This window comes from Manis pentadactyla, chromosome 12 (assembly GCF_030020395.1).
Source record: "Manis pentadactyla isolate mManPen7 chromosome 12, mManPen7.hap1, whole genome shotgun sequence".
Taxonomy (NCBI): Eukaryota; Metazoa; Chordata; class Mammalia; order Pholidota; family Manidae; genus Manis; species Manis pentadactyla.
The window spans coordinates 10,124,385-10,145,409 of record NC_080030.1 but is presented as its reverse complement, the minus strand read 5'-3'; the positions used below and the strand labels follow the sequence as shown (position 1 = coordinate 10,145,409).

Below are 21,025 nucleotides of genomic sequence, written 5' to 3'. Positions count from 1 at the left end.
TGCTTTTCCACTTTTGCCTGGTCCATAAGGGGTGCTGGGAAGTGTTCAAGGAAATAAAGACAGGCTGCCAAGCCTACAGGTAACTTATCTGTCCCACATCTTTCCCGCGCCTGGCTCTTTTTAACCATCCACAAGTTTCCTTGGTTTTACATCCAAAACAGACCCTGGCTTGCACTCTGTTTTCTTAAGTGAATGCACCAGCCCCATCTGCTGTTGCTGTCACTTTAGCTACGGCCTGAAGGCCACCTGCGCAGAGCGACCAGAGTTTTGAAATAACTGACTCGGGGTGTTTGGCTCCCAGGGTGCCCTCACGTCCCATCCCTCCATCCTGGACATGCAGACGCTGTGCTTAAAACAAGTCTTCCCTATTCTATTCAACAAGTATCCTGGAGCCCCCGCTGCTTGCCAGCCCAGAGACAAAGGGTGTAAACACCTGGAAAGGTGCGGCCGCGTCCTCGCGTGGCCCACCTGGAGGCAGGCTGGAGACGCTCGCCCAAAGGTTTGCGACTTCATTCACCAGCCTCCAACATGGCGCTTGGGTAGGGCGGGGCAACGACACGCTGTGACGTACGCTCGCAGTGTGATCGGTGCGCAGGCGCGCTCAGCGGCGACTCGGTGGCTTCCGGTTCCGTCGCCCTCTTTGATCAACGAGGCCGCCGAGACGGTTTGTGGTAGCCCCCGTGCGGGTCGGCATTGGGCCGGGGATGGGCGGGAGCATGTGAGAAGTCGCGGGTGGAGGAGGGGGCGGCCCTGAAACTTCGCATGGGCCAGGTTCCGCGGGACGGCCGGGGCTGGCGGAGCAGGGAGCTTGGGGCCGGAGTTTGGAACCCGGCCTGGGCCCAGGGAGGCAAACCGACCTTTGGGAGAGGGGGCCTGGCCGCTCCTCCCTCCCCAGCTGTCCCACTAGGCCTCGGGGCTTGGATGGGAGTTCTTGGGCCGATCCCAGTTAATAGGGGAAAGGTATTGAGTAGCTTTTCTCTGTGATGGACACCGTTCCTTACCTTCTAAATGTACTAACCCCCCGCAAGCTGGGTCTCTGTCTGCCTCCCTTAATATGTCAGTAAGGACAGGCTGGTAGAGGAGTCTATCTCGTAGGCTTCTTGTTTTCTTCCTTTGGAAAATTAAGTGTTACGTGTGAATAAGGACCTGGCACGTGACTGGCAGATACTATTTATAGGTTAGAGTAAAGGCAATAAGTGTGTTCTGGCGAGTTTGGGCATAACCGAGAAGGCAGCCAGACTGTTGGGTATCCAGGTTGGAGTTGGAGAGGAAAAGAAATAAAGGGAGGAAAGTGTATTGGGATTTTCGCTGAGGCTGCAGGAAGCTGTGGAGCAGCTGGGGGGAGGGGGGAGGGGGGAGGGGACCTCCAGACCACGCTTGGGGAAAATGTGCTTGGCAGGATAGTGCCCTAGCCCTGTACTTATCCATCAGCAAAGTTGACAGTCCTCCTCTGCCAGGCCCAAGGAGCATGACCACAGTCCTTATTCCCATGAAGTACAGTCGTGCCATGGGTCCAGGGAGAACGTGTTTGGGCTGCAGGCTCGGTAGGTGGAAAGAAACAGGCATTGAGAAGGGCCTGCAGTTAGGACTGTTGCAGGCACAGGTCTGGCACTCAGGGCCAAGGGTGCCCAGCTCCAGAGCTCCAGCTGCTCAGACCTGTAATGCTCACAACTCCATCCCCTTTTCCTAGCAGACGCAGAGATGCAGATCTTTGTGAAGACCCTGACAGGCAAGACCATCACCCTTGAGGTTGAGCCCAGTGACACCACTGAGAATGTCAAATCTAAAATCCAAGACAAGGAGGGTGAGTTGGGCTGGGCCTAGGGGCTCTATTGAACCTCTCAGCCCAGGGGAGCCACTCTTGTGTGCATAATGGGTGTTGGGCTTGGACAGACCTCAGCCTTGCCAGTGCTTCCCCTGTGTAATCTCAGGAAGGCTCTTTTCTCTACCTGTTTCGCTTTTTGACAGATTGGAGCTAAAGCCTGAGCAGTCCTGCAGGCAGGAGTAGGGAGCTGCCAGTAAGTAATATGTTCGCCAGAGCCTCAGTAACTTGAGTTTCTCTTTCTCCCCAGGCATCCCACCTGACCAGCAGCGTCTGATTTTTGCAGGCAAACAGCTAGAGGATGGCCGCACTCTCTCAGACTACAGTATTCAGAAAGGTACTACAGGTGGGGTGGCTGGACAGGGCCCCATGAGACTTATGACTGGGATGGAGCAGATAGCCTCATTAATACGAGGAGGTTGTGGTGTGGGGCAGCATCAGATGAGGGCGGGGAAATCTTGTTTTATAAGGTAGTTCTCATTCACAAAATCTAACGATCTTAATCTGTGCTTCTAACTAGTAGTGGTTTCTCCATTCTTCATTATTTTTTAAAAATATTTTATTGTTTTAAAACATGGTAAGGGAAATTACTGCTATTGTAAAGGAAAACAGTACATGAGATTTTTTGAACTATTTTGTCTAGCAAAATAAAAGGTCATGTTTACACTACTGAGAGATTGCCTTCCCTGTCAGGAAACCCAGATGGATACCATGGTTGGCACAGATTAGCCTTAGACCCCCTGAGGGCTGGTGGGAAATGACAGTGAGGTGCAGGTTCTGTTGGGTAGGCCAGTGTGTCCAGGTACATGTAGAATACCCAGGGGATTCTCTTGTGTTCGTTCGTCACACTTGAGCTCCAGTCTACAGGGAGCTGGAGGGCCCTGCTCTGTGCCTGTGGGACTGCGGTGCTGGGACTAGGCTTAGACACTGTCTTTCTGACCCTCTCCCTGTAGAGTCCACCCTGCACTTGGTGCTTCGCTTGCGGGGGGGCATCATCGAGCCTTCCCTCCGCCAGCTAGCCCAGAAATACAACTGCGACAAGATGATCTGCCGCAAGTATGAGCTCAGATGGGGGAGGCGGGCTTGACTGGTTAGGGGGCGCGTCAGGGTTGGGATGTGCTCTCACCAGTCCCTCCTGTCCCTGCTAAGGTGCTATGCTCGCCTGCACCCCCGTGCTGTCAACTGCCGCAAGAAGAAGTGTGGCCACACCAACAACCTGCGCCCCAAGAAGAAGGTCAAATAAGCCTCTCCACTGGCTCTTCCTTTGCCCTTAGGGCGGCCTCCTGCCCTTGCATCATGGCCTTGGGGGCTCAATAAAGTTTCTCTTCGTTGACTGCAGCAGTAACTAGTGTCTGAGTGGCTGGTTTGTGCAACGGGGAAGTGGCTGAGTTGTGGGTATCTCCCTTAGGGACTCCTTGCCATTCAGTTCTGTGTAGCCTTAGGGGGGGTCTTCTTTTGGGTCCAGTTGTCTTAACTGTAAAACTTGCTGTGGTCCCTGCCTTTAACATCTAGCAGGGTTTGTGACAATGGCAGCATTAACAAGTTTCAGTCCTAGCCCTGTCACATACCCCATGAGCCTGCACATCAGGGTTTTGTCATATGCAACACGGGAATAAAAACCCTCAGCCCCAGTAGAGAGAAGGGGGAGATTCTGAGGAAGGGTGTCCCGAGGAGGGGGCGGCCATGGCAGCTGCGTGGCGGCTGCGATAGAGCGCGCGCCCAGCTTTGAATGAGGGGCTAGGACTGGACGCGCAGAGCGCGCGACTTGTGGCAGCTCAGAGTTTCTGCCGGCTGGGCGGGGAAGGGGCAGGTTTTGATTCCCACCATGCCTATCACACAGTTTTGATTATATTTAAAGTTTATACCTGCCTAGCAACAGTTTTCTTCCTAAAGAGATTAATATGCAGATCTGGCAGAGGACGAAAATTAAGTGGAGACCCAATAACTGCGAACTACAATTTGATGATTCCTCAGTTCCAAAACAGATGTTGAAGAGTGGACTTCCTGGGATGAAGACACACCCACAAGTGTAAAGATTGAAGGAGGGAATGTGAGTGTGCCAACACAACAAAACGCTTTGGGACAGTTGGAACCTGTTTTGACATGACACTAACTATAAGGAAAACTCGGAAAATCATTATTAAGAAGAGAGAACCATTAAATTTTGGCATCACAGATGGTAGCACAGGCTTCTCTAGTAGATTAGCAGCTGCACAAGATAATGCCTTTTATTCATCAATCTTCCTGCATTAGGTGACTTAGGTGCCTGGCAGGAAAATACCAATGCATGAGAAGAAGATGCAGCCTGGCAAGCAGAAGTTCTGAGGCAGCAGAAGATAGCAGACAGAGAAAAGAGAACAGCAGAACAAAAAAGGAAGAAAATGGAAAAAGAAGCACAGAGGCTAATGAAGAAGGAAGAAAACAAAATTGGTGTGAAACTTTAATAACAAATTTTCTTTAAATGTCATAGTGCCAGTAGGAGAATATGTGCTCCACAACCCAAGGAACATTTATGTGGACTTGAGAGTATTTTCAGATTACAGAAACACTGCTTCCTTTTAATGCACTCATCAGATCATCCAAGACATGAGAACTCTCTCACAGTACCTTGAATTCTCAGTGATTGAAACTCAAAACAAAAAACTTAGGAGACAATATTTTCTTCAACATGCTCCAAGTGTAGGACAATTGTTTGCTGTAGAGAAATTTTGCAAGTTGAATATACCAGTACCGCTTCAAGCTAGTGTTTCTAGCTCAGTAAATGGGTGTAAATAATTTTATGATGGGAAAGAACTCTGCTGTCTATAATGCTTTCCTTCAGTGTGCATAATGATAAAATAAATAATTTTAAATATTCTTTTGTTTCCATGGTTATCTGACCTAAATCAGACTGCAGAGCTTGAACTTTTTATTTTTGTTGTCAGAAGCTGATTGGCATATGTTTCCTCTTGTTGGAACTGGTATTGTTTATGTTTGATACAACATTAAGGAATTTCATGATTTTGGTTTTCAAGAAAATGACATTAAATGCAATAATTTTATTTATAAAGTTTTTGTACATTGTTTTACATGGTGTAATGTTATACTTGTAATTTATATTGCATGTATAAACATTGAAAATCAGTTAAAATGACAAATTTGTTTTACACTGTTACAACTTGTGAGTTTTAAAAACTACAATTTGTAGTTAATCCCTTTTGTTGTAGATTTTAAGATGTATGGTGTCCTTTAAGTACCTTAGTTCCTCCCCGGCAAAAGCCATTAATTTAAAAATGCAGAAAGCCTTCAGTTCAACTGGTGGTGTTGGTTAAGATAATATTGATTCATTTAAGTATAAACCAAGATAGGAATAGTAATATTTTTATTTTGGGGTATTGAATGACTCCAAAATAGTTTTAAGGAAATAGATACATATTGTATTAATAGGGAAAAACAGATTTGATAGTTTAAAATCCCATTAAATTTTACTCTACAATTAAAATACTTCTAGCTGATTTTCTATGGCTTTAGGATTTTTAAAGATTTTTACTTTATTAAAAATTATTGCCCAAAAGTAACATTCTGTTTTTAAAATGTCATAGATACTCTATAAGACAAATACTGCTAATATATTTGAATTACAGTGATATTTCATAATAAAATCACAAACTATACAGTGGAAGTCCCCTAAGTCCTTAGCCTAGGCTTCCCGAGGAAATGCGACTGTAGAATCAGTTGAAATTTAACTTTGTAAAAAGCCTCTTATTACAGCCCCAAGCCACTTTTTCAGTTACCATGTTAACTAGAGTTCCTGCCATTAAACTCCCAATGAAGTAGAATTAGACTCAAATTTTTAATAATGAATGTATTCTCTTTCCTTATTTGTATCTATTTTTAGTTATGGGAATGCTACATGATTTGTCTAAATTTGGAGTTCATAAAGGATAACCTTTCTATTAGCACAGTAAATTTTACTGCTTTTTGCCATCTAGTTGACAAATAATTTAAGTCTGCTTTGGTCACGATTTTCAAGTGTGTGAGATTCTGGTTTTTGTTCGTCTTTTTTATTTTTGTTTATTTAGAGATAAAGACTGGTTAGAAATTTCAGTTTGTATGACTAATTAGGAAGATTTTTCTCATGGAAAGAATAAATAACAATTTGGGAATTAAAAAAAAAAACCCAGCCCAGACTCCAGTGCAGCTGTGTATTAGCCATATCTCTGGCTGGGCCCTGGTTACGTTGATGACCCTCATGCCTGTGTCCTAGAAGTGTCCAAGTGTGGGTGGGTGGGTGGGTAGAAGGGAACATCCCGAGCATCTGTTCTCAAGTGTAACTTGATACTAGCACCTGGGCCCCACCTGAGACTAATCATGTCAGTCTCCAGGGTGCAGGTCTTGGGGTTAATAAAATTTGGGTTGCTGCTCCTTGTAGCACCCTGGATTGGCCCTGAGAAGGCCATAATTTTGTCTTGGAACTAGGGACTTGGTGTAGGTAATGACTCAGGCCTGGACAGTTCCAGGGTCCTGCCGAGACCTGGAGTGCCAGCTAAAGGCTGGTTGTGTCACTGCTTCAGCTAGTTCAGCTTTATCCGTCAACTGCCCCTGCTCCTTAAGCCTGGCCACAACTTTTTTCTAATGTTCCCCATGTCTATCCCAGAGGAGGAAGCTTCCCAAAGCTCAAACTAGGTGGTGTATCCCCAGCAGAAAGCAAAGGCCTCGCCCTGCCCCAAATTCCTACCTGAGGGCCTTTGCACAAGCCATGTACACAACTCATTTATGAGAAAGTCAGTACCTGCCAAGTTTGTAAAGAACTGAGTTCAGCCACTTGAGCTCTCCAATGTCAGAACCTGCATTCATGCATTCATACCCCGCTCTGACTGGTTATCACCTCTTGGACTCCGTTTTCCTTGTTTGTGGACAGGATGAAGGTGGAATGAAGTTGATACTGAAGTAAGTTGAATACAAACATGGAAAAGGAGAGACAACCTTGCTGTGTTTACAGAGCCATATGTTCCACGACAAACATGACAGGAAAAGGCAGGCACTAGACGGGAACAATCAGAGGGGGCCAGTGGGTGGAAGTCCTGAGAATCCCCTAGTCTTTCCCCTTTTCTCTCCGGAGTTTCCAGGTTTTCGGGTTGGTTGGCCACAGGCTGTGGTGGGGTGACACCTCCGGGCCTGCAGGGGGCGCAGGCGCAGAGAATCAGCCTAGTACCGGGTGGGGCCGGCGCTGCGCAGTCATGATCGTCGCCGAGGTGGCGGTGGAGTCCGCGGTCCCAGTAGTGGCCGGTGCTGAGACGGCCGCCGTTGTCCCGGAGCACGAAGAGCGGCTGTGGCCCTGGGTGAGCCCGGGCCCGAGCGGGAACAGGCGCGGGGCGGGTGGTGCTGGCCTAAGAGCGCCGGCTTCACGCCACAGCCGTGCCTCCCGCCCCGTAGAAAGATGCCCCGATCCCGACGCTGGTGCAGCGCATCCACCAGTTGCAGGCTGAGCGTGCGCAGGCCTTCCGCCGACTGGAGAAGTGAGTGAGGGCGCTGGGGCGGGCATGGGTCGCAGGGCTCAGCCCCTAGCCCGCTCCAGGGTGGGCTGCCCAGGGACGGAGCTGGGTCCCTGAGTGGCTGCACTCTCAGAGGTGGGGCGGGGTTTGTAGGGAGACCAGACCTTTGCTTTCCCTCGCTGGGACCCAGAACGCGTCCCCACTGCCCGACGTCCCACTCCGCATGTAGCCTCTTTTTTTCCCCAAGCGCATAAGAGGTGGGCCCGTCTCGGATTACCCTGCGGGAGTCAGGGTGTCCTCCACACTCTGCGGTCCAGGGACTCTCCCTGGGGGGCTTTCAAGTGGTCGATGCTGGTACAGGGCCTGAGAGCCTGGGGGCGTAGTCTCAATACTCCCACCTGCCACAGAGGCCACCGCCAGTACCTGCGCAGCGGCCCGCCCCACGACTTCCCGAGCTATCGGAGCACGGTGCACGAGGTGACCCAGGCCTTCGCCGCCGCCTCGCGGGAGGTACTGGCGGTGGAGGCAGAGCTGGCCGGGCCCCGAGCGCAGCCGCTACTTTCGAGCCATGTGCGAAGCCTGCAGAAGCTGGAGCAGACGCGCTTGGCCACGGTGAGAACCCGACCCCCGGCCGCGTGTACCCTGTTCCATTACCTGTCTCTCTAGCGGTGGTCCACCTGGAGCCCTTTGGGGGAGGGGCTAGACTCCCTTCCACCCAAACCCTGCCCCGGCGCACCAGACCCCACCTCTTCATGCTTCACCTCAAACCTCCACCAAGGTTTTACTTGAGTCCGTGGTCGATTCCCCTTCTGTTCACTTTCACTCAGATTTTGAGTCCCAGAACACTCCCACCCCACCCTTGCCCTCAGTCCCTATGAGTCCAGGATGCCCAGACCCCGCCCAACCAACGTTCCTCGCTGTCTAGAATTTGTTAGCGCTTCAGATGTCGTACATAACCCCCTGCAGATTGGGGGCGTGGATTTCCAGACCACGACCCCTTCCGAGTAACCCTAGATCCTAGTCTAGGATCTGGGCCCACTCCTCCCTTAGGGCCCCTAAGCCCCGCCTACTCTGCCTCTACAGCCAATCCTGGCCGAGATACCCCGGTATCTCACGCCACGCCCACGTGCGGCCACGCCCACGTCAAGCCGCTAAAGTTATGAGCACCCCCAATCCCAGTCTAGGTTTTTAGTCCACTTCCACTCTGGGATTATAACTCTTTACTCCGTCCCTGAGACTTTGACGCCCTGCCTACTCCAACTCTGCCACCAATCCCTGGCTGAGACTGCCGCTCTTCCCACGCCACGCCCACATGCGGCCGCACCCATGTCGAGCTCCGCACTGAAGCCACGGCCTGCCCATTCGACCACTCTTCCTCCAGAGCCCTTCTAAACTGAATCCTGGACTCCTCCGGTGCGAAGCTCAGCCCCTCGCAACTCCCCGCCGTGGCCCCACCCCTGTGCTGCCTGTCTGGGTGTTTTAGGGTCCCTTTCTCTCTGAACTGGGTGGGAGGGCAGGGGGTGGCCTCTGCCCGCTGTGACACCCAGCTGCCCACCTCCGCAACAACAGGTGGCCCTGCTGCAGCTGATGGGGGCGCCAGAGCTGATGGGGCAGGAGGACACCCTAAAGATGTGCCGGCTGAAGATGAAGTGAGCCCTGCCTCCCAATGGACTGACCATGCTAGCTTTGCACATGCACCCTCCAACAAGCATCTATCCCCAGCAATGTGTGCCCCAGGGCTGGCCGGGTCAGACCGGGCTGACCCTCTGGACTTGAACACAACCCTTAGGGTGTGCACACTAGAGTCCTCACCTGGTGGCTCCCAGACATACAGCACACATTCCCCCAGCACTCACACCCTGCAGTTACCCATCAGACTTGCTGTGCATTTCTGGGACCCAGCTGTGCACCTCACAAACGCTAATCCCCATCACCTAGCTGGACTTGAAGCTTGGACACAGTTGCCCAGGGCCCACCAAGCACACACATGTGCATACCCATGCAATATCTGCCATGGTCACATTGCACACTCTCCTGATGGCACCCACCCACCCAAAATGGCCTTTCTCCCCACTTATTCTGACCTATGGGACCACCCACCCCCCATTCCAGGCACCCAAGTGATCTTCCCAGCTGCTAGTGCTGCCTAGAGGTTTGGTGGGGGGCAGGAGGGCCCCGGGGCTTTCCACAGCCCCCTCAGAGCAGCACAGCAGCAGCTAATTCACCCCATCTGGGTTTTATTTATAGTTCCCATCCGTTCTTGTAGGGTAATTAAAACCATGGAGGCGATCAGTGAGGTTCTCCAGGACCTCAGGTTTGATTCGGAATCTGCCGAGTGATGGTGGCTCCCCAGGGACATGCAGAGGGAGATGGGAAATGAGGTGGATGGTGCCCAGCCCAGCCCTGACCACCAGCTGGCTGGGGTCATGGCTCACCAGGCTGCTGACCCTCCTCGAGCTCACAACGCCTCCCACAATAAAGAACCCTTAGTCTACAGCCACTCCATGTCTCAGTGTCCTAGGGTGCTGGGCTGTGTGCCTGCGGAGGGGGCTCCATAAGGCCAGGGATGCTGGGTGCAGGACTGCCCCACTTCCCTGACTGTAGAAACTCTAGTGTTTTGAATCACACCTCCAAGGAGTTTAGAACCAGATATTTCAGGCACTGGAAAGAAAAAGGCTGAAATTCTGGGAGGCAAAGATTCCAATCACAAAAGGTAATTAGGATTCCTCATGCCTCCCCTAAACCCCACAGCCCCCACCCCAGGCCATTCCCGCCCCCAAACACCTTCACAATCGGGGCACCTAAAGAGCTTGTTTATTTACAGACTCTTTGGGTCCTGGGTAGGGGGAGTAATGAGCCCTCTTCACCCCTGGCCCTGGCATGGGTTCTGGGGTGGCTTAACTGACCCTCACACACACACCCACCAGAGAGCACTCGAGTGTGGTCTCACATGGAGGTCAAAGATGTGACCGTCAGAGCACCCACCCCAGCTCCTGCTGAGGGTGCTCTGGCGCCCTCAGGTGAGGGTACAGAGGTGGCCCCAGTCTGGGTGCAGCCCCCAGGTCTCCACGCAGCAGGGAGGGTGGCCCCAGCCTCTAGAGCTTATCTGGCAGGACCTGCAAGCAGAGGGGAAGCCAGGCTAAGCAGGGAGCCTGGGAGGGGTCAGCACCACAGAGCAATTGAAGCCCTTGATCAGGTCCTGGCCCCACCACTTTCAGCTGGGTGACCTTGGGTAGGGTACTACCCCTCTCTTGGCCATAATTTCTCAATCTGAGAAGAATATCCACCCCATGGGGGTGAAATATGTTCACTGATTCCTGAGGATGACATTTCATTTTGGGTATTTTCAGGGGTTCAGACTCTCTTATTAGGCTGAAGGCCACAGGGCCCGGCACACAGTAGGTGTTAAATAAATGCTGATAAATAGATGGAGAAAGGTATTCCATCTCATACTCTAAGATGAGGGTGGGGGCCCGTGGCCTGTGACCACAAGGAGTGTCCTCTGTCCCTCCCTGCCAGTCCACCCACCTGGGCCCCCTTACCTCTCGCCGCGCCCCGTCTGCCCGAGAGCAGGATCCCCTCGTCCTGTGCTTGGAAGGAAGGAGGCAGTGTCTGGGGCTGAGGACCGTTCTCCCCGCGCCCGCCACAGCAACCCCTCGCCCGCCGGTCTCTCCTTCCTACCTGGTTGCGGGTCTTATGCGACTTCTGCATCCAGGCTCGCCACTGATCGTAGAGGCGGAAGCTGAGGTTGGAGCAGTACGCGTGCTTCTTGAGCCAGCCCAGGAACTGCTTGAGCTCGCGCCGCACCGGCCCCGAGCTCGGCTCCCCGCCCCGCGGCTCGCACGCCCCGCCGCCCGGGCCCGGGCGCTCTGATGGGGGCGGAGCGGCAGCGTCAGGGCGAGCCCGGCAGAGGGCGCGCGCGGGCAGGAGAGGGAGGGTGCCCAACGCGGCGGGCCGTGTACCCGCTCAGGCGACACCCTTCAAGATTCCCCGGGACCCGGTCCTCCCCGCGGCCCAGCACACCAGCCCTGCTGCGCCCCAGAGGAGGTGGGGGGCAGGAGAAGGAGGGGAGCTCCTCTTGCAGACCTCCTCCAGGAACCGATTCCTGTGGCCTGAGCCAGGTGTTAGTGGAAGGGAGGGGGCAGGCAGAGAGTGGCCAGGGCCAGAGGGGTGGGACGCAGAGACAGAGCAAGAGGCAGGGAGAGGGATAGAGAAACGGAAAGATGGAGACAGGAGATGCAGGGAAGAAAGCAGTCCCTGGCAGTCGAGGAGAGGAAGATGAAGAGAGGGGCTGGAGCAGGGACGTCGGATCCCCCTGGGATGTGGGGCCACAGAAATCGAGAAAGGCAGCAATACGGAGAGACTCAGAGGAAGGGAGAATGAGAGATGAAGGGAGACAGTTCGAGGAGACCCCGAGGACAGTCCCTAGGACAGGCCTGAGTGCATGAGCCGTTGGGATGAGGCGTGGGCCGGGACGGCCAGGTGGGAGGCCAGCCTGCAGGTCCAGCTGCTGCAGCCAGCCCCAAGCAGGCCGGCAGATAAGGACATCGGCCTCACGTCATAAATAACGCCGGGAACCTGCTGACAGGCCCTGGCACGGCCCCGGCCCCCACCGCCCCTGCCGGCCTCCCCCGGCCTCCCCTGCCTCCCCAGCGGACACAGCCGCCTGCTGGCTCCCGTGCAAGAATCGCAGGTGCTGGGCACGAGCAGGGGCCAAGGCTCAGGCCCCTCCCAGCGGTGCTAGCTCCCGCCTACCCCTGAACCTGGAGGGGCCCTGAGCTGGGGGCTGGGGAACTGGCTGGAGCCCAGCTCTGCCCCTCCCTTGGCTCTGGGAGCTTCTCTGGGCCTCAGTTTCCCCATCATCCTGTGAGTGGGGGCCTGGACTTCCAGCGAACTAAGTTGGGATCCCTGTGTGACTCTAGGGGCTGGCTGAACCTCCTGGGACCTCAGTGTGCTATCCTGAGAAAAGGGGGCCTCTTTTGGGGTGAAACCATGGTTGGGGGGAGGCAGGGGATGGGAGCCTCAGTAACTCCTACTGGCAAACCCTTTGGTGGTGCCCACCCATGGGGGCACTTTCCAGGGGATGTCTTATCTGACCCTAACAAGAGCCCGAGACAGGCCTGATTATTGTCCCACTTTCCAGATGGGGCGGCTGAGGCCAGCCATTTCAAATAACAGATTTCATACCATTTCACAAAGGCGTGAAAGGAGGTCCACAGGCTTAGAGAAACCCAAATGACATGGTGGAGGTTGGACCCAGGCCCTTGACCATACCCAGCCCCCTACCTTGACAGAAGGGAAACCAAGCCACGTCAGCGGGAGAGTTGGCAGCCAATCTGCCTCAGAAGCAGGAGTCTCAAACTTGCTTGCCCTTAGGGGCTGAAGAGGGGGTACAGGAAGGTGAAACAGGCCAGGTGGGGTGGGGCAGCTGGAGAGTGAGGGCCCTGCCTGAAGGGGCAGCCTTTGCTGATAGAGCAACACTGGCTGTGTCCTGTTACCTTTTCTAGACAATTTTTCTAGAGAATTGAGGATATTTGTATTCATACTTCTTGTTTTTAAACCTCTGCAAGTAAGTCTAACATTTTTTTCAAATGATGGGCCTAAGAAAATACATCCAGGGGCCATATTTTGGCCCTTGGGGCTACCCGTTTTAGACCTTTGCTTTTTGGAGGAAACAAGGAAATACAGGTGCCGGCTGATCTGGGGCACCTCTCCGACCACTCAGCACTGTTGGGGTGCTCACCACTGCGGGGGGTGGAGGCAGCCGTGGGGTGGCTCCATTCACTCCAGATCCCAGCTTTCTTAGAACCATAGATGCCAAAGGGGTTGCAGCGCACTTGCACAAAGTAGACGGTACCTGGCTTCAGGCCGGCCAGGCGGCATGAAGTCTGATTGCTTACATCGTCCACCACCTGGGTGTCAAGGGCAGGGTCAGAGGCTGGGGACAGAGGGAGGGGGATAGGGCAGAGGGAGGGGCGGGCACCTTCCAATCCACGCTGTCCTCCACTCGGTAGCGGATCTGGTACTTGGCTTGGAAGAGGAAGTCCTTGAGGGCAGGCGGGGAAACCCAACGCACACTCAGCTGGTCCTCCAGGCCCCCCACGCGGCTCACGTGCACATCGGGTGGGGGGTCGGTGGTCACTGCAGGGCAGGGTGGGATTTAGTCCCCTGGCTGTCCTAAGACCTGGCCAGCCTCTGTCTACGTTCAAATCCCTGACCAGCGTGGCTTAGGTGGCACCTGGCTCCATTCTCCCCCTTGCAATTCCAGGACGGGTGGATTACAATAGATAATATGGGGAAACACTCAGCACCTAGAAGCACTCAATTAATGTTAGCTGTTATCACCATGATTATCTGTGACAGGAGAAACATAATCCTATCTTCAGGGAACTATGTAAAAACAGACACTGCCTGGACCGATGACATTATTATTATTATGCCTAGGAGGCCAGGGGTCTGTCAGGCTGCCAGACCTCTGAGAAGCAATCCCTGACTCCCTACTGCCCACCTCCAGCTCCTTCCTCCTTTACAAAGGTCCTCAATAGGAGAGCCTTGCTGGCTGCAGAGGGACAACTGAAACTTAGAACATGCCCCCTGCAGCTCCAGGACTTGAGGAAGCAAAGCCAGAGGGCTGGGATGGTTGGATGGTCACAGGCCTTCTGTAGATCCTTCAGGCAGCCCTATGGGCGGCAGGGCGGGCTGGCTTCTCCCCCGAGGCCTTGGTGAGGGGCTGAAAGGGTTAAGGCACAGGCCTGCTTGGGGCTGAGAAACACCCTAATTAGATTAGGCCCAATTCTGCTCACAGATCATCCATTTCCTGCCTCCAGCCTGCACACACACCCCCTCCACCCAGCTTCAGGCCGTGGCTTCCTGGGGTGCCTCCTGACCTGGGCGCCCCCTCCTAGCTCCCCTGGGGCCCCCTCCCACACACCTGGGCTGCGGAGGGGGAGGCAGCCAGGCCAGGTGTTCTCTGCAGAGCCGGAGTATCCTGGCTGCTTCAGGAGGCTGGGGACAGATGGGTGGATGCCTAGTTCAGGGGTGGACCTGGGAGCTGCAGCCACGGGCTGGGCTGGGGGTGGGTGGCAGGGCAGGATCCCTGGTAGGCCAGGCTGACCCAGGGGTTTAGGGGAGCTCACCCACATCCAGGATGTCCAGTGTGAGCACATCGGAGCGGGCTGAGCCTAGACGGTTGGTGGCCTCCACCCAAATTTCATAGGGTGTAAAGAGAGCCAGGTCTTTGGGGATGTGGCAGGAGTGAGGTCCCACTGTGTGGTACTCCTCACACGTGTTGTCCTGCCCATACCACCTGTGGGGGCAGGAGGGAGGATAAAGATGTATAAGGATCCCTTTGGACCCCCAGACATCCCCATGGCAGCCCCAGAGTGCAGACAGGACACCAGGCTCAGAGGGCAGGCTTGGCCAAGGCCACACAGCCAGGCTGGAACACAAGCCACCTAAGGGACACCACCAACCTCAGCTTGTATTTGAGTGAGTAGTTTGTGTGCAGGAAGGTCTCTCCATGGGCACCCGGTGTCCAGCGGCATGTCAAGTCCTTCATGTTCTTGGACCAGCAGCTGATGTTGAAAGGTTTCTCTGGGGGCACTGGTGGCGAGGGTACAGGGGGCTGAGGGTCTGGACTGGCCATGGACAGGTGGAGGAAGCTGCCAGCCACTAGCCAGGCCCACACCTTGGAGTGGACAGAGTGGATGCTGGCATGGCCACCTGCCTGGCTCTCTAGGGAATGGTATGTGTGTTGGGTGGGGGGCTGTCTACAGGCTCTCATTCCCACACCAGAGGCCCATATCTCTCACCCCAGGCCAGTGTCTTCAAGATTCCTGTCTCTCTCCAGAAGAAAATGCTCCTCCCAAGAGTTAGCCCTGGGTGTCCTGGAGGCCCACTTACAGCCAACATAGAGGCAGGAGCCAGCCAGGATGCTGCCATCACGGGCGTGGCACACGAGGTTGTCCCCCGACTGCTGCCTGGATCCGTTGAGGTTGGCCAGAGCGAGGGCCAGGGTGGAGGCGTTGAGCACTCGGGAGAGCTCGGGGGCTAGGCGACGCCCATTGAGGGTCCAGTAGAGGCCCTCCACAGTGGTGCCTGGTGGGTCCCCGTGCACTGAGCACGTGGCCTGCAGGGAGGAGCCGATGAGGAGTGTGGGATCCTGGGGGCTGATCACAGCTGTGTCTGGAGTCAGAGAGGAGTGAGCACCTGTTAGGTATGGGATGGAGTTGCCTTGAGCACCCCCACCATGACAAGATCTCCAGGACTCATGGCAGTCTGGCAAAGGAGCTATTATATATAGATAAGGAAACTGAGGTTCAGTTTGGTCACATTGTCGGCCCAAGGTTCGCAGCAAAGTGGAGACATACGCCCAGGATTGTCCGATGGCACAACTCAGGGCCTTCGAAGCCTGCTCAAGGCTCTGGAAGTAGTTACAAAACTCAAATTCAAGTGACTTGCTTTGCACATAATTCTGACAACTACTAGTCTGCTTTTTATTTTTTGCTTCAACTCCTTTTATTTTTGGCAAGTAGGAATAAAAGATTGTGAGTCCTTTCTCTAATACACCCAGAGCCTCACATATAGTGGTATCTTTGGGTGGGGAGGCAATTTGAAAAAGCAGAGCCCTCAGAGAAGACACGTAATGACTTGATAGCATCTTACTATACTGATGGACAGTGACTGCAGGTGAGGACTTGATAATATGGGTGACTGCTGAAACCACAGTGTTCATGTGAAGCCTTCATAACATTATATGTCAATGATACTTTAATTTTTTTTAAACAGCTAAAAAAAGAAAAAAAAAGAGGTGCCCTGACCTCTCCTAGAATCCTGCTTATTTTATGAAGGAAAAAACTGCATAATCAAGTCCCTTGCTCAAGGTCACCAAACAGGGGAAGGGCACATAAGTTAAACTCAGATTTGTCAGTCTCCAAAGTTCCACCACTGGCACTGAAGGAGGCTGGGGTGAGTTCTAGACCCCCAACCCCCATCCAAAGGGACCGCCATAATCGTTCTTTCCCTTGACTCAGTTTTCCAATTCTGCAAAATGGGAATAAGAGAACTCATGTCACCTCCCCAGGGCCCCTGTGAAGATCAGATGAGAAGTGACTTCCTAAACTGGGTTCTGTGTGAGTTAGGTTCTGGATACTGGGCCTCAGGGATGCTGTGTTGATGACTTCCCTCCTGCCTGCCACTGGGGCAGCCCAGGGCTTCTCCTTCTGGAGATTAGAACCAAAGAGAAGCCTGTTTTTATCCAAGGGGAAACCAAGGCCCAGAGAAGGGGATGAGGATGCACATTCCAAGCCCCTGCCACCCTATCTTAGTCTCAGTATCCCCATCTGGGAAGTGGTCATGATGGTATCAAGCCCATGAAGTTGAGAGGAATGAAAATTTCGTCCTAAGGACAACTCTGTGGAATCACTAAGCCAGGCTGACCGGGGTTTGAAAGTCTCCAGCTTACTGTGGAAGCTTGGGCTGGTCACTTTACTTCTCTGAGTCTCCGAGAAAGGACCTCTGCCTCCACCAAAAGTGGTTGTGAGGATCCATTCATGGAGCATTCTTGTGCCAGAAGCTAGGGGCACAATGGTGACCACGACACCCAAAATTCCTACCCTAGTGGGCCTTGAATCCAAGAGAGCAGCAGGAAACAGAACAAATAAAATATCTAAGAAAAATAATGAGGGAGGAAGTAAAGCATAAAATCAGTAGTGGCAGCTCAATGGCAATGGAGGCCTGACTGGGGAGGTGACAGTTGAGCTGAGACCTGAATAAAGTAAGAGAAGTAGCCATAAAAATACCTAGGAGAGGGTATCCAGGCAGCAGGAGCAGCAAGTGCAAAGGTCCTGGGACAGGAGTAAAGAAATGAGGTCTAGGAGGTCAGCAGGGCCTGACCTGCAGGGAGGAGTTAGTCCTAGATTTTGAGCAGGGAGGGGTTTATATTTTAAATATATCCGCAGGCAGCTGTAGGAGGGACTGCCATGGGCAAAGGGGTTGGGGGTGGCTCAGCTCCCCTGATGGCAGCCAAGGACAGGGTGATTCTGGCCCCCTGGAAGGCCCGCTGAATGCTAGCGGCTGCCCCATGCTGGCCCTCACTGCCCCAGATGGGCGAGGTGGGGTGGACACAGTTCCAGGAGCCGGCCCTGACAATTTTCCGGGGCAAACTTGGCTTGAGGGCCATTTCTTGCTGGAGCCTGGGATTGCAGTTGTGTTTGGGGCTTGGCCCAGGGCTCGCTGGAGGTCTCAGCATCCGTGCGAAGGAGCCGGCTGAGCGGGCCAGAGCTGAGGAGGCGGGGGCGGCCAGGGGCGGGGGGCCAGGGGGCCGCCCCGGAGGTCCCAGGCAGCCAGCCGCCCGCTAATTCAGAATTCCTGCAGCATGAACTCGGGCGTGCCAGCGTCTCTGCCCTGGCCCACCCACTGCTTCCTGCCTGGGCCCCCACCCCCCAGCATAGTAGGAGGCATGGCCAGGCCTGCCTGGACCCCAGGCCCACTCTCTACCTTTTGGGGGTGGGTCACACCCTTTCTGCCCCTCACCCAAAGGCACAGCCGAGCCAGGAAGGGGTACTCTAGGGGGTGGTCTTGGCTGGGGGCATTGCCCCTCTGCCACACCCACCTGGCCTGGGCTGGCATGGCCTGCCTGCCTGCCAGCTGCTGCAGCTGCCCTCCCAGGGATGGGCCAGGGACAGGGCAAGAGGGCAAAGCCAGGCGGGTCTGGAAAGGCCAGTCCCCCATCAGGAAAGTTCAGAGGTAGGCTTTCTCCTCCTGGGACGAGGGTGCCAATCCCAGCTGGAGCACCTGGGTACTTAGCTTCACCCTCCCCTCAGTTTCTTCCTCCATGAAATGGGAAGAAAGTACGTCCTACCTGCTGGGGAGATTAATGAGATGAGATCACGATGTCCTGAGAGTCCAACACACTGCAGCACCTAGGAACTATTAGGATTACAGTCCCTCCCAGCTCTGGAGTCCTGACTGACTACGTACTCCCTCCAAGCCTCCCAAACAATGGGCCCAAGCACTTGGGACTGGGGTGCACACATTTCAGGCCAGGCAACACAGCTGGGAACAGCCCACTGACGTTGTGGGGCCCTTGGCCTGGTTTTGGGGGACCACTGAGAAGGCTCCCCAAAGCAGATCCCTGAGCTAGGCTTTTGGACAGTCCTCCCTACCCCCACCCCCACCTTTCCCGTAGAGCTGGGGCCTTTAAAAGTTTTTTTCCTTCCCCCTTCCCAATCTGGAGCCACTGCCGTTATTAAAAAGGAACACCATGTGTTTTAAAAGGGAAAAGTGTGAGATTCTCTGCAAGCAAGGCAGGAGGGTGGCCTCCATCCTGGTGTCCCTGTGGGGGTCCCCATCTCCTGTGTGGCTAATACCTGCAGATACTTTACTACCCACCCGCCTGCTAGTCAGGTGCTAAGACACACCGTAAGTAGAAACATATTGCAGAGGTGTGAAAATCTTTTATTTAATTTCTTTCCCCTTAAAGTAAAAAACACACGCACAACAACCAACCCCTCCACCCCACTTTCGCCTGCTGCTCTACAGGCTGAGAAACAAAGCCGGCCACTAATGGTGGCATTCACAGGCGCTGCTCACTGTCTGGCAGAGCTATCAGGGACCCAGGGAGGGCCTGGAGCAGCCCCTTATCTGCCCAGGCACATTGGGCATGCTGGCCCTTCAGCAATTTCCCTTGGGGGCTGCCCAGACCCTGCCCTTTCTAGAAGAGCACCGCAGGGAGCCTGCAAACAGCTCTGTGTAGTGTGGGACAGCCCAAGGGGCAGTGTGTGCCCGTCCCAGGCGACCTGTGCACCTGGACAGCGTAGGTGGAGTGACGGCGAATGTCCAGGGCAGGCTGTGCCTTCGAGTGTGCCCCTGTGTTGCCTCCACTGAGGAATGAGTGTGTGACCACGAATGTGTGTGTGTCAGGGATGGAATGTGTGTGTGTTTCGATGGTGTGCCAGCGTGCATCTGGGATGCAGTGTGTGTGCGTCTAAGGGCGAGGGTGACGGGCCACAAGCCAGTGTGAGTCTTTGTGTGTCTCTGGGTGTGTCCCAGAGCGGGTCTGGTTGTGGAGATGGTGTCCTGGCAGGGGTGTGCTTCGAGTCGGGGGCTGGAGAGTGCCGGGGGCCAGGAGGTCCCAACAGGACGGGAGTCCTGGCCTGCCCGGCTGTGGGTTCCCGGCGGGCCCCCCTATCAAGGCTGGGCCCGCGGTGCCGGGATTCACTGTCTCCCGCTCCTTCTTACCCACTCTCTCACAAAGATTTTTTTCGTTGGAGACTCTCAGCCCGGCACAGCCTGGCGGGTAACTGTTCCGAGCCCACTGGTGGCGGGGACTCTGAGGACCTCCACGCTAGGGGTCCCATCAGGGGAGGGGTGAGGCGCCGGCCCGCGGAGAGGCGCGTCCCCGGGGACCCCGGGCCGCGCGCCAGGCGGCCAGAGCGGCCCCCCTCCCGCCCCGCCTTTCTCGCGGGGCTCATCTCTCCACTGGGTGTGGGGGGGCGCCCGGGGCCGGCACCCAGCGCGCCTACCGCGTGCGCCCCCGCCCGGGAAAGGTGCCCCGCAGACTCTGCCGCGACGCTGTCTCGTGCGCCCGCTGCGTCCCGGCGGTTCAGAGGGTCCCAGGCCGCGGTTCCCCGACCCCAGGGGGCCAGGCCGGGAGTCCTCGGCTGGTCGGCCCAGGTAAGAAGGCCTCGGGCACAGAAGCCAGACCCTTGGACCGGGGGACTGCGGCGCCATGCGCCCCGCAGGTGAGGACGCCCCGAGGGCCGCGCCGGGGGCGCCTTCCTTTGTTCCCGGCCGTCCAGGTGGCGCCCGCACCCCCTCCCCCCGCGGCTGCCCCCCGGGCGCACGCTCTCAGCCCAGGCGGGAAGAGGGGAGCAGGGCGCCGGGTACTCACGGGCTCCTGATCCGGCTCGCGGCGCCCCGAGGACGCAAAGCAGCAGTAGGGGCAGCAGCGGCGGCGGCCGCCGCGCGGATTGGGCGGCGGGGCCCTGGCTGCCGGCGGGCATGGGGCCGGCGCTGCCGGGGGCGCGCGGCGGGCGGTGGCGGCGGCGGCGGCGGCGCGGGATGCGAGGCTGGCGCTGGAAGGCGCGGGCCGGGCAGCCCGCACGACGCTGGGCGCGGGCGCGGAGGCCGGAGCAAGTCTGAGCAGCCGAATTGACAAGGCGCTAATGCGCCGCTGGCCCCGCCCGGCCCCGCCCCCGGCCCGGCCCGGCCCCGGGGGGGCAGCAGGCCCCGCACCGGCCTCCCCGCCGCCCGCCCGCCCGCCCGCGGGCACCGCGCGCCCCACCCGTCCGGCCTCCGCCCCACCGCGCACCGCGCGCGCCCTGTCCCGCGGCCCAGAACCCCCTACTCAGCCCCTACCAGCCTGAGACCTCCCTTTCCAACCCCGCCCGCTCCTTGCTCCCCACCCCCAACTTGGGACCTGGAGCCCCCAATCCTGTTTCCACACCCTCGCCCATTTCCCTGCACACTGCTCTCAGCTCCGTGCCTCTTCAGTTTCCCCTGCGGCCCCCAGTCCCGGCCCGCTGTTCCCCCCACCAATCCTCTGTCCCCGCCCCTCACTGAATGGTCCCTGAGCCCGGTCTGCTTCCATCTCCAAACCCCACTTCTTCCCCAGGGGCCCGAAAGTCGCCTCCGAACCCGCGTCCTCGGTGCGCTGGTTCCACCGGTCTCTGCCCAGCGCCCCCCTTTCGCTTCATCCCTCCTCTCCTTGGTCCTCCGCGCGCAGCCT

The 21,025-nt window shown here is 55.8% G+C and overlaps 3 protein-coding genes and 1 pseudogene across 9 annotated transcripts; 3 read left to right on the top strand and 1 right to left on the bottom strand.

Annotated features, from left to right (window-relative positions):
* The first annotated feature begins 597 nt into the window (after positions 1-597).
* Positions 598-3,167, top strand: UBA52 (ubiquitin A-52 residue ribosomal protein fusion product 1). Of its 2 annotated transcripts, none has more exons than XM_036893597.2 (5): positions 598-686; positions 1,691-1,804; positions 2,073-2,159; positions 2,776-2,878; positions 2,972-3,167. In XM_036893597.2, the coding sequence occupies exons 2-5, from the start codon at positions 1,702-1,704 to the stop codon at positions 3,063-3,065; spliced, it is 387 nt and encodes a 128-aa protein (XP_036749492.1). In that variant the 5' UTR covers positions 598-686; positions 1,691-1,701; the 3' UTR covers positions 3,066-3,167. The 2 variants fall into 2 exon arrangements, with proteins under 2 accessions (XP_036749492.1, XP_036749497.1); XM_036893602.2 differs by having other exon boundaries at positions 612-686; positions 1,694-1,804.
* A 181-nt stretch (positions 3,168-3,348) lies between these two features.
* LOC118916560 (receptor-binding cancer antigen expressed on SiSo cells-like) lies at positions 3,349-4,679 on the top strand (annotated as a pseudogene).
* Positions 4,680-6,986: 2,307 nt separating this feature from the next.
* Positions 6,987-9,796, top strand: REX1BD (required for excision 1-B domain containing). 4 transcript variants are annotated; one of them, XR_008993036.1, is made up of 5 exons: positions 6,987-7,143; positions 7,238-7,320; positions 7,704-7,908; positions 8,866-9,022; positions 9,563-9,796. XR_008993036.1 is itself a non-coding variant. In XM_036893677.1 (5 exons), exons 1-5 carry the CDS (start codon positions 7,042-7,044, stop codon positions 9,633-9,635), a joined length of 543 nt encoding a protein of 180 aa, XP_036749572.1. In that variant the 5' UTR covers positions 6,987-7,041; the 3' UTR covers positions 9,636-9,796. The 4 variants fall into 4 exon arrangements, 2 of the variants coding, with proteins under 2 accessions (XP_036749572.1, XP_036749582.1); XR_008993037.1 differs by having other exon boundaries at positions 9,544-9,796; XM_036893677.1 differs by having other exon boundaries at positions 8,866-8,945.
* Positions 9,797-10,093: 297 nt separating this feature from the next.
* On the bottom strand, positions 10,094-20,415 carry CRLF1 (cytokine receptor like factor 1). Of its 3 annotated transcripts, none has more exons than XM_036893176.2 (9): positions 20,189-20,415; positions 15,199-15,480; positions 14,769-14,898; positions 14,433-14,602; positions 13,280-13,437; positions 13,040-13,208; positions 10,978-11,165; positions 10,839-10,886; positions 10,094-10,412 (listed from the first exon to the last, which is right to left on the bottom strand). In XM_036893176.2, the coding sequence occupies exons 1-9, from the start codon at positions 20,298-20,300 to the stop codon at positions 10,392-10,394; spliced, it is 1,278 nt and encodes a 425-aa protein (XP_036749071.1). In that variant the 5' UTR covers positions 20,301-20,415; the 3' UTR covers positions 10,094-10,391. The 3 variants fall into 3 exon arrangements, with proteins under 3 accessions (XP_036749071.1, XP_036749079.1, XP_036749089.1); XM_036893184.2 differs by having other exon boundaries at positions 10,839-10,881; XM_036893194.2 differs by lacking the exon at positions 15,199-15,480 and having other exon boundaries at positions 10,839-10,881.
* Between the last annotated feature and the right edge of the window lie 610 nt (positions 20,416-21,025).